Genomic DNA, 12661 nt, shown 5'->3' on the forward strand with positions numbered 1-12661 from the left:
GCGTCGGGCCCAGAGCCACGAAGAATCATCGTCTTGAGTTCAAATTTGGCCTCAGACACTCACTAGCTGTGTGATCCTGGGCTGGTCACTTCACCCTGTTTGCCTCAGTTTCCTCATCTGTCTAATAGAGGGGTTGAACTGAAGAGCCTCAGAGGTCCCTTCTAGCTCTGCATCCTGCCTTACAGAACTGACTGATAATCAAGGACCAGAGAGAAGGGCAGTGGCAGCCCCTCGGCTCTCTGGTTCCAACATTCTGGACAAAGAGGACGCACCCACCGGGAGGCGGCGAGGAGTCAGAGTGCCATTGTTCCACCGGACACGTCCGTCGCGGAGCGTTCCCTCCTTCTCCAAGCCCACCCACAATTTCCTTTTCAATTAGTGGCTCATGGAAAGGAAATAATGAAAGCAGTTGCTAAAGAGTACTCTGATGTCAGTGAAAGACTGCAAAGCCCAACTGTAAATAGCACGTTGTAAATCGCTTGTCACCACCACCGTCAACCCTCACCGGAATCACACAGCGAGTGACAATCAGACCCATCTGCTCTGCTTCCCCCACTGATGGCCCTGGAGGACCGACCACAGGCTCTCCACCCATCTCCTGGCTGGCTCCCTCGAGTCACCTGTCACATCCCGGGCCTGTAGGAAGAGGCATCGGGCAGAGAGGAGGAGGAGGAGGAGGAATTAGAATGCAGAACACAGGCCAATGCTATTCCTTAAAGCCAAGAGCTGGCTGACGGCAGAGAACATCGCATCGAACAAGGGGGCCGGGGGCAGGGAGGGGAAGGAAACTGCTCAGATTAGATTAGAGGAGTAATGGACTTGTCTAGGATGTCCTAGACAAAGAAGGGGCATTATTCTGGCCTCATGGAGGATTAAGAGAATGCTAGTTGGGCTGGCATGCCAGCAAAGGCTGTCTTAATGAGTATAAACCTCTTTTGTTTCATCAATGACCTGGGATGTAAGAATAAACAAGGTGGCACCTAGGCCAAGAAAGCAGGAATACTATTTATTTTTATTATTTTATTACTATTTTATTAAGCCTAAATACCTTCATTTGTAAAGAGACAGTGTTTTATTAAATAGTTTCTGAGTTATCTTCCAGCTCTAGAATTAAATTTCCCCTCCATAGGACTCAGTTTCCCCATGTGTAAAAGAGGGGGTGGGGTTTGATGTCAATGACTTCAGAGGTTCCTTCTTCCTCTAAGAGCTATTTTTCTATGATTGGGCATGGGTCATTTGGGGGATCCTGAAACTACCCACAGGGGAGATGTCCCAGCATTTTTCTACATGGGAAAAAATAAATGGGACACAAGAATGTGAAAGGAAAAAAAAAGGAACTCTTGTTGGAAGAAAGGTGCACTGATACATTGTTGGGAGAGCTGAAATTGATCTAACCGTTCTAAAAAACAGTTTGGAGTTATACTAGAAAATCACTAGTTTGACACTTACTAGCTGTGTGACCCTGGGCAAGTCACTTAACCCTCACTGCCCCGCAAAAAAGAAGAAAGAAAGAAAAAGGAAAAGGAAAAAGAAAAGAAAAAGGAAGGAAACCACTAGGTTGTATATTTTTTATGACCCAGGAATATCATTGCTATCCTATGGGATTTCTTTTTTTCTTTTCTTTTCTTTTTTTGTGGGGCAATGAGGGTTAAGTGACTTGCCCAAGGTCACACAGCTAATAAGTGTCAAGTGTCTGAGGCTAGATTTGAACTCAGGTCCTACTGAATCCAGGGCCAGTGATTTATCCACTGAGCCACCTAGCTGCCCCCTAGAATAATTTTTTAAAAAAAGAAACTGATTCATATCAAAGCTAAGCAAACCAAGAGATGAAACAATGACCAAATTAATATAAGCAAGACACTGTCAAAGCAGACCAGAATTCCAATCAATGCAGTGATAGGGATTAATCACTTATTATGTGCTAAGCACTAGAGACACAAAGGAAAAGGAATAACAAGCCCGACTTCATAATGAAACATACCTCACTCAGCAGAGAGGTGGTAGACTATGTTGCAGAATGTGGCATACATCAGGGCAGCTAGGTGGCTCAGTGGATAAAGCACCAGCCCTGGATTCAGGAGGACCTGAGTTCAAATCCAGTCTCAGACCCTTGACACTTACTAGCTTTGTGACCTTGGGTAAGTCATTTAACCCTCAATGTCCCACAAAAAAAAAAAAAAGGATGTGGCATACATAGTCACACAATGAAAAAGGCTTTCTTAATTCTGCATCTTTGTTCCAAATGAGGGTTTTATTTAAGGAGTGGAATCCCTATAAAAGGTCAGAAATGTAAATAAGGGATAAAAACATCTTAAAAGGGAAAAGAAGGCCCTGCCTTACTCTCCCAGGGTATGGGCACATTTCACCACTTAATGAGGATGAAAGAGGTTCTTTGGATCACTTCTACAGATTAGCCTCTGTTTTCTCTGCTGTTTTATTATTACCTCTGTTAGTTTGGCCAAAGGTTTCAGTCTGAGAGAAAACATGAATTTAAACGGTGGTCTAGGTGAAAACAACTAATGCCATTATGCACAGCCTGACCAACTGTCTGGCAAAAAAAAAAAAAAAATCAGAAATCGGAGACCTCTAAAGATCCTCTCCCCCAAATTAAGCTTTTAAATTCTTTAGTGTTTAGTAAAAATGTTTTCACTGCAAATCACATTTTCAAAATAAAATCCTGGCTCATTCCTCCATTAACAAGCATAACAAGTGAAAACTGAAAAAGCCCACAGAGCGAGAGTTCGAATACCTTTTTGCCAGTAAAACACAAGCTCGAACGATGTTACTGCCTCAAATGTTTGGATTTCCAGATGCCTGCAGACATCGCAGCCGTGCTGAATAAATACCTGGGTGAATACTGGATGGATTTCCACCAAAAACTAATTAGCGAGTTTTCTGATACCTGACTTCCGCTGAGCCTGCTACAGGAAAGGTTCAGATGCTCAATATTGCTGGGATAAGTTAATTTGAGCAGATAAATTTCGTGGTGAGCATATCGGGAAGGATGGCTCAACACCAGGGAAACAATGAACATTATCTCCAGGAAGAGAAGTCTCCCATCAGGGACGCACATGGAGGATTATTGCAGCGCGTGTATAGATGCGAAAGGAGCCTGGGTTTAGAGGATTTGCAAGTTCCTAGAACAAATCAATAGTGGAGCAGAGGGAGGAAGCCACACAACTGCTGGACATTTGTCTTTCTATTCTCAGTTTCTTAAAAAATGGGGGTGGGGGGTTAGTATACATCAGGCACTTAATAAATGAGCAGCGACTGACTATCTCTAGACTGTAGTAAGTTCCTTGAGAGCCAGGACTATTTGACTTTGTTGGTTTGTATCATCAGCCCCTAGTACACTAACTGGTATATAGTAGGTGCTTAATGAATGTTTTTGATTGCCTATCTCTCCATATAGAACACAAGCTCTTTGAGGGCACACATTTCTCCATATTCCCTAGTCCAGTATCCGACAAAGAGTAGGTACCTTAAGAAATGCTCACTGATTGACTGAGTTAAAATCACCAGTTAGCCCAGTTCTCATTGCTCAAATGTGCTGTCAGTCTCTGCCTTCCTCCCTCATTTCCTAAAACACTTTTTTTTTTTTAGTGAGGCAATTGGGGTTAAGTGACTTGCCCAGGGTCACACAGCTAGTAAGTGTTAAGTGTCTGAGGCCGGATTTGAACTCAGGTACTCCTGACTCCAGGGCCGGTGCTCTATCCACTGCTCCACCTAGCTGCCCGTAAAGTATCTGGGGCTGAAGTAGATGATCTGTATACTTAGTTTTTTTTGTTTTTGTTTTTTTTGTTTTGTTTTGTTTTTGTTTTTGCGGGGCAATGGGGGTTAAGTGATTTGCCCAGGGTCACACAGCTAGTAAGTGTCAAGTGTCTAAGACCAGATTTGAACTCAGGTACTCCTGAATCCAGGGCCGCCTAAAACACATTTTTAACAAACCACCGACTATGAATTTTTTCCCCACCACCAAGCCAATCCATGCTATGATCATTTACTAGACACAAGAGGCTCCCTAAATCATACCTTTATTGTGAATGCCTAGAAACAGGGCTCCATCCCATTAAAGCTTACATTCATTCATGCATTCATTCATAGATCATTTCTCAAAACAAACCTTGCACAGAGACTCAATCAGACCAGTCACACAACCTCTTAAACAACATCTGCCCTTAATGCTGGAGCCCGAGGACTGATTTCAAGGCCTACGTATGACACAACCTGGGTGATGTCTGGGCTCACTGTCTGCAGCTCTCTGTAAAATGAGGGAGTTGGGACAGATGGGCCTTCATGCCCTACGATCTATGATCTTAGAAGTCCTCGGGGGTCGCTCCCAGCCCCAGATAGATGTATCTGCGACCACCATTTTGTTCTGAAGAACATCTTTGCTTTATGATTTATGGAAATCAGATAGTAATGCACAGCATGGGAGGCATCCAGCCTGCCTTCTCCACCCCCATCTCTTCTCTGGGCCGCTCAAAGACAGGGCAGTTTTTAAGCAGCTATAAGCACAACCACTTCCCATGAGTGTCAGCTCAGGATCTTCCAAGTCAGTGTCTATTTATGCTTAAAAATACATTCATACAAATAAACTCCGTCGTGGTGGTTAAGTGCCAGCTAGGAGCTTTCATTTTACAGTGTGATAAGTCGCAGGAACCAAGGCTTATAATCAGTCAAGTTAAGGGTGAAAAATGTGGTTTGGTTTTTTTCTGAGGCGGGCCTGTCCCTTTAAACTTTAAAAAAACAACAACATATGCCAGTAATTGTATACTTCTAGTTAGCTTCAATGAATCCTCAAGAAATCCCATTGTTTCCTCTCCACTAAGAAGTAAGCAAGCATCTTCCTGTGGCTAAAGGGAGGCCCAGCATTAAGTTCTTCCAGCATTTCCTGATAAGATGAAGCCTTAATCCGCTCTCCATCCCCCAGGGAGAAACAAAGGCCCTTGTCTCCTACATCCTTTCATATGCAGTTCTGCTGAGAGCTCACTCATGTCCAGGACTTCAGATCCACTCATTTCAAAACTCTCCTCCAGGCCAACTCTCCTCTTTCCATTCCCAGTGGAGGCTCAAGGGTTGAAATCTCAGAGGCTCACCAACCAGCAGCCTCACAGATGTGAGAAGAAGGTGGGGGTGTGGGCATGAAAGTGGAGGGAGGGTAGGACATGAACCCACATCAAGAAGGAATTTCAAACACTTAAAACTGGGAGAGACCTCAGAAAACATTTAGTCCAATCCTTGAATTTTACAGACAGGGAAACTGAGGCCAGAGTGACATGTTTACTAACTGTCCCCCCGTCGCCCTCCCCTTGTCCTTATAACAAAAGTAATACGTGACTTGAGATGTCCTTTTGACAATGATTCAATCATTTAGCCCCTAACTAGGCTGAGGAAAGACTATTTCCCAAGTCTGTCCATCAGAGTTCTACAAAAGATTAATCTAATCGATCAATAAATAATTATCAAGTACCAGCTCTGGGCCAGGAACAAAGGTACCAGTTGTTTGCCTTTGTGTACATTTAGACATAGCGGAAATTAGAAAACATTTGCCTCCATTCCTTCCCTCCTGATATCTGTACAACTTATTAGAAATTCAAGACACAACGATCTCTGGTCATACAAGGCCCTCCATTGCAGAATGGCCTTCAAGTCCAATCATATTTCTGCCTCTATGGGAACAGCCTTCTCTCGCTCCCTGGACCTCTCCCTCCTCTGAATCAGGCACCATTTCTTTTTCTTTTTTGTTGGTTTTTTTTTTGGGGGGGGGGGCAATGAGGGTTAAGTGACTTGCCCAGGGACACACAGCTAGTAAGTGTCAAGGGTCTGAGGCTGGATTTGAACTCAGGTCCTCCTGAATCCAGGGCCGGTGCTTTATCCACTGCGCCACCTAGCTGCCTTCCAGAGAATCTAATTTTTCTGAGGGCAAGAACTACTTTAACTTCCTCCTCATACACTCAGCACTGTACTCAAGGACTAATTAGTGAACTCCACCTTCCTAGTGACCCAGAATTCCCTTTGATTTTCCATTTAAGACAATTCCTTCTATGATGGGCTCATTTATCGATACACAGAGACCCAAGGGGTCTCCATTTGAAACATGATTTGCTGTGATTGGAGATCTCCACCAGGCTAGGAAAGCCAGATGCCACATCTTTATGGAACCGATGTGTCGTGATGGAAAGAATGCTGGACTTGGGAACCATGAAGATCCCAGAGCTGAATGGGACCTCAGGGGTCATCTACTCCAACCTGTTCATTTGACACATGAAGAAACTGAGGCCAGGGAGTTTAACATGATTAGCTCAAGGGAACACAGAGAGTAAGGAACGGAGATGGGATTTGAACCTGGGGCCTCTTGATTTAGAACTCGTGTCCTTTTCACTTAACCAATAGGGCTTGGGTTGGAAACATGGATAGACTACAGGCCAATTAGAAGATCATTGACTTAGAGCTGGAAAGGACTTGAGGGATCAAGTTCAACCCCCTGATTTTATGGATGGGTAAACTGAGGCCCAGAGAAAGACAGTGATTTTTTCCCCCAAGTCAAACAGCTAATAAGTATCTGATCTGTGATTCCAGGGCTTCCTGATTCCAAGTGCTGCCCTTTATTCACCAGTCGGCCTCTTATGCCTCTAGGCACCAGTTTTCCCATCTGTAAAATACTTTCGTTGTTGTATTGTTTTCTGACTCCTCGTGACCCCATTTGGGGTTTTCTTGGTAAAGATTTTAGAGTGGTTTGCCACTTCCTTCTCCAGCTCATTTTATAGATGAGGCAACTGAGGCAAACAGGGTAAAGTGACTTGTCCAGCATCATACAACTAACTGTCTGAGACTGAATCTGAACTCAGGAAGAGGATGGGGTTGAAATAAATGATCTCTAAAGGCATATCCAAACTCTAAATTTTATTAGCCTCTAGTCTCTCCTGTTTTCTTAAACTTAAACACACACATGCACACATAGTCACAGTAGCATCAACCACATGCACGTAAACACACACTCAAATCTATTATGCAATGTGGGAAGTAGAATCTCATCTCTCTGGAGTATCAGCTTTTAATCTCTCAAAAACTGTTGAATTTTTTTCACTCACGTGGATTCCATCTCTTGATATTAAATTAAAATATATTAAATGGTTTTGATATCATGGACCCCCTGGAATTGACTAAGGTTCGGGCAACCCTTCTTGGATCACCCTCTGAGGACCACTACCCTAGAGAAACAATGACAAGCTGCAAGTTACCTGTGAGGCTTCTAATTAAAACCACCTGCTCCATCAACCAATAGCCAATCCGCAGCTGCCTGAAAATAACCACAAGCCACCCTTGGACCCGCACTTCGAAGAGCCAAGGAGATGCCACCCACCGCTGCTCTATGGACACCTCCAACTGTCTAGATTTATCCAGGAGGAACCAGAGAATCCCCCTTCCTTCCGTGTGTTAATCCTTCTTCCCTGGGGATTTCCAGAGGAAGACATCTGAGAGAAAGCCCAGGGAACAGACTTGCCTGCGTCTTTGGCTGAAACCTGATTATTAAACCAAGCTTTGGCCCTCGTATCATCCCAACCTTACAGAGAGGAACTTGAAAGATGAGACCAGGGCTAGCCTGCTCTGCATAGTACTCTCTCACTGCCCACCTGTGGGGCACAGCAATGGTTTCTTAAGAATTCTAATCTCGGGGCCAGCTAAGTGGTGCAGTGGATAGAGCACTGGCCCTGGAGTCAGGGGGACCTGAGTTCAAAGCCAGCCTCAGACACTTAACACTTACTAGCTGTATGACCCTGGGCAAGTCACTTAACCCCAACTGCCTCACGGAAAAAAAAAAAAAAAAGAAAGCATTCTAATCTCATGCAAGCCAGTAAGAGCTAGCTCAGGGGCGATTAGTAACCCAGGAGGGTCTGCGACAACACCTTGGAAAGAACACAGTACAAATGAGCTCGGGGTACAGCAATTAGTCTTCCAGATCCATCTGTCTTGATTAGGCAGGCCCCCTCCAAATCATGTCTCTCCTCCGCTCCCACCAAAAGAAACAAAAAGAATCCACCATTCCTTTACCCAGTTCTACGTGATCAGAAAACAGGAACAGTCATGACTACGTGACTCCAGGGGAAAGAACACAACGACCCTCGAATTCCTAAGCTTAATCAGAGATTCCTGCTGGATTTGGGTCAGGAGAGACTCGGGCAGGCCTTCACCCATCTTACTGGGGTGAGGGCACTGGCTCCCCGGCCCGAACCACTCCAACAGTCAACCGAGGTCAAGATCTCACCCAACAGACAAGGACGCTATACTACCGGACGTAGGGATTGCAAAGCATGTGTCGTCGTCCCCTCTTCAGACCTCCCCGAGGCAGGTTATGATGTCACCTCTCCACAAAGGGTGGAGGGGTAAAGCCAACAAGGATGAGCCAAAGGGCACTCACCTGTCGCAGGCCTTTGGGGAGTTTTTTCCGTTTCCCAAGATGCTGACAGAGGTTCCGGTCGTTCTCTCGGTCGGAGCTGTAGTGGCGGTGATGATTCAGTCGACTCTTCTTGGAGTGGTAGGACAACCCATTGGTAAGGGCTTCCCGTTTCTTCTTGGCTAGTGGGTTTTGGCGCCTCTCCACCCGTTCCTGTGGCTTAAGTGCGACATCCTTCTGCAAGAGAGAAGAGGAGGGGAAAGGATTTGTGGTTGGAGAGGAATGTGGAAACAGACCTCTAAACGTCAGCTAAAGGAAGGTGCTGAGAAAATGCCAAGCAGAGAAGATGAGGAGCAAACACAGAAAGCCAGAGCACAAAGTTTTCCCCCAACTCATCAGACGGTCTCACATTATCTTCTTTCTGTGTTAGAAAGCAGGACTGTTCTCAATGCCCCATTTTTTGTTAAGTTTTATTTTCTTTTCAAGTGTAGAGCCACCTTCTTTCACTACCAACCAACCCCCCCACCCCCACCCCCCGCCTCGAGAAAGCAGGCAAAGCAAGTTCCCAAAGTGGTCATGTCTATGTATGTTCATACACACATGCACGTGTATATAGGTGTATATGTGTGTATAAATACACAAAGGTGTAAATATAAGCATATACACATACATGGACACTTCTACATATGCATATTTATAAATACATATATATATATATATATATATACACACACACACCCCTACATCTATGTAGGTGTGTCAACACAAAAGTATTTATATTCATACATATATACACATATTTATGTATATATGTGTGTATCTATATATATCTGTACACACACAAACAAGTCCATCATTTCTTTATCAGGATGAATCATCATGACTCTATGGGAATCGTGGCTAGTCATCACAAGGCCCTTTCAAGGTTAGCATGATGCATCACACACTAAAACACTTAATCGAGATTTTCCCACTTGTGCTTTCTTCATTTACCTCAAAACTAGGTGAGCAACTCAGTGACCAAACTCTTTCTTTCACCCAGCACCACGTCGCCCCCCACCCACCCAGCATGCTCAGTCTGATGCCCTGTGAAGTTAGTCTATAAAACAAGTTATCTCAAAGGACATGGAGGGGCATCTAGACAATTCAGGAAGAAATATTCCTGGATGGCAAAAAGTGAGCCAACCAAATGACTATATTAGCCAGGAAGAAAAAAAATTGTTGACCCACATGATTGGAAGGTTTCCTAAATGAATTACCTTTAAAAAAAAAAACACCATGTGTTCCTCTGAGCATCCTTAATTTCCAACTCCATGAAATCTCCTCCACAAGCTCTAACAATAATATTATCCTGATCAACTGTAACCTTTCATTCATATTCATAGGAGGCTGCAGTTTGGCTGGGCTGGAATGAGGCAGTTAGAGAGAACGTGGGTAAACAATGGGTCTGACAGAAGTGACAAGAGATGAGAGCACTGCAGCTACCCAAGGCATCAAAATGACACATATAATCAGTAAAAAAAATCTAGACAAAAATCACGATGCTTGGCACTTAGTAGGCACTTAATGCTTGTACACTGATGGATTAAGTAATTCAGGAACCCCACATTACACTGCTGGAGAGAAGCCAATTTGGAAAAATTGCTTTATTTCACTAGGCCTCAGTTTCTCAATCTGTACATTGGGAGTAAAGTAATTTCCACCATGTATTTTACTAGGCTATTGTGAAGCACTTCAAACCACAAAAAACTCATTTCAAATTTGTAGGTCATTCCCTACAACATGTAAGAATGAAATCAGCAGGCTCTGATTCTAGAGTCAGTCAGTTGATTGATATTTCTTAAGCATCCACCATGCGCCAGGTATTATCCTAAGAGCTGGGGATACGTGAGAGAGAGAGAGAGAGAGAGAGAGAGAGAGAGAGAGAGAGAGAGAGAGAGAGAGAGAGAGAGAGACAGAGACAGAGAGACAGAGACAGAGAGACAGAGAGAGAGGGGGAGAGAGAGAGTGGGGGGGGGGAGAGAGAGACAGAGAGAGAGGGGGAGAGAGAGACACACAGAGAGAGACAGAGAGACAGAGAGGGGGAGAGAGAGAAAGAGACAGAGACAGAGAGACAGAAACAGAGAGACAGAGAGACAGAGACAGAGAGACAGAGAGAAAGGGAGAGAGGGAGAAAGAGAGACAGAGAGACAGAGAGAGACAGAAAGAGAGAGAGAGACAGAGAGAGAGAGACAGAGAGAGACAGAGACAGAGACAGAGAGAGAGAGACAGAGAGAGAGGCTTTATAACTGTTATATACCCCAGCACTGTAACAACTTCATCCTTTGTAGCCAGCCAGGAGTTCCAGTGTCAGCCACACTGACTGGCTGTCCTCTATACACCCCTGTAGGGTCAGGACTGGGTGGACAATGGAGCAACAGAGAGGGGCGGCCCTCAGCTCCCAGCCATACGGTCTCAGCCTCTCCACGGCCATTCGTCCCCCCAACCCTGTTTCTGATGCCCACTGCTTCTATCAGTTCCCCCCAAGATGACAATTCTTTTGTGAAACCTAAGAACAGACCTCTCCTCTCCTTCGCCTAATGGGGAACCAAAATAGATAGGCTGCTTTTATGCAAAGCCTCTTAGGAATAATGGCAGCTCCCAGAAAAGAACAGCATCCCTGAGAAGCCCATCACGGACCACTTCTCCATATTATCAGTGAATTGAGCCACTTGTGACACTAATATATGAATAGCCCACAGGATCTCTCTCCTTTGTCGATCATTCCACCCACTGTACTACACTGTGCGCATGCAGGGTACTGAATTAATAACCAAATAATATTCAATAATGCATTAACTGTAGTCTTAAAAAAATTAGAGCATTCTCTTTGCAGATTGAAGCAGTCTCCTCCCCCAAGGTGCCACTAATGTATACAGAAAAATTATGTACCATTCCATACAAAGGAGAATTAATATTTATGAATGCATGGTATAATTTTTCCCCCCAAATCCATTTTATTTCCATGTGGCATAGTAATCAGGCCAATCTGGCTATACCACAGAACAGCTCCAACAAGCAAATGGACCCCATGCTGCGACATTAGCTGGTGGGAGACCTGGAGAAGCTTGATCGCGAGCTGTGCAATCATCGGAGGGCCAATTAATATGAAGATTTCAAACTTTGGAGTACCGAAGGGGAGGAGGGAAAAAATGCCTGTGAGCCCTGGGAGAGCAGGTATTGTCTCACTTCTCCATTTCTATCTCCCGGACTTATCACCATGCTTTGTACAAAGGAAGTCCTTAATAAAGGTTTGTCCATTCATTCATTCATTCATTCATCCATCCATCCATTACTGGGGTCAAGTTCTACCTCTAACACATACTGTTTGTCTGTCTGACCTCTCAGTGCTGTAGGCATCCCTCAAAGACTCCGACTTCCAGAGATGGTGCCCAGTTTCCTATGTTAAGGAAATAACATATCCAGTCCATGTTTCCACCATATTGGGATTAGATTATCACTGACCTAAAGCTGAAAGGGACAGACCTATAGATATGGAAACTGACTCTCAGAGAGCTTGTCCACTGACTCAAAGGATCACAGTTCAAGCTTTGGAAGCATCACATTGTCCAGTCCTCTCACTTTATAGCTAGAGGTACTGAGGCCCAAAGGGGCCACAGATTCCCAAAGATCACACAGGTAGGAAGCAGAATCTGAACCCTGGTCCTCTGATTCCAAAGCTTCTTAATCTTTCCACCATGACTTTGCCTCAGTGACAAATTTCCAAGTAAATTCACCATTCAATGCTCAGCATTCCAGAAAAAACTCCACAAAACTGTTGTTTGTGAGCAAAAAATTCTCAAGGGGTGAACAACATCATAAAGATAGCTTGGTGGTCTCTTCATTAAGAAATCCCAAAGAAAGGCGGCAGGCAGCTAGGTGGCACAGTGGATAAAGCACCGGCCCTGAATTGAGGAGGACCTGAGTTCAAATCTGGCCTCAGACACTTGACACTTACTAGCTGTGTGACCCTGGGCAAGTCACTTAACCCTCAGTGCACCACAAAAAAAGAAAAGAAAAAAAAAAGAAATCCCATAGGAGAGATTCATTGATTTGTTTTAATCAATCAGTCAACATCATAAGATGATATAGTATCTTCTTCTAGAATTCCCATTTCAAGAGATGAGTCATATTAACTTTAAAAAATAAAAATAATAAATAATAAAAAGTCTTTGCAGTCCAAAGACTGAAAATGGGTTTGGTCACTCACTACTACTTCTCAGA

General features: G+C 44.2%; 1 protein-coding gene across 5 annotated transcripts in view; it reads right to left on the reverse strand.

Annotated features, from left to right (window-relative positions):
* The window catches only part of AUTS2 (activator of transcription and developmental regulator AUTS2), a 1257436-nt gene that overhangs the window by 943405 nt on the left and 301370 nt on the right, over positions 1-12661 (reverse strand). For all 5 annotated transcript variants that reach the window (XM_044002368.1, XM_044002370.1, XM_044002371.1 and 2 more), the window contains exon 2: positions 8423-8635. In XM_044002368.1, the coding sequence (XP_043858303.1) occupies positions 8423-8635 (213 nt within the window). The remainder of the gene's footprint in view (positions 1-8422; positions 8636-12661) is intronic.

The sequence above is a fragment of the Dromiciops gliroides genome, chromosome 4, assembly GCF_019393635.1.
Source record: "Dromiciops gliroides isolate mDroGli1 chromosome 4, mDroGli1.pri, whole genome shotgun sequence".
Lineage (NCBI taxonomy): Eukaryota > Metazoa > Chordata > Mammalia > Microbiotheria > Microbiotheriidae > Dromiciops > Dromiciops gliroides.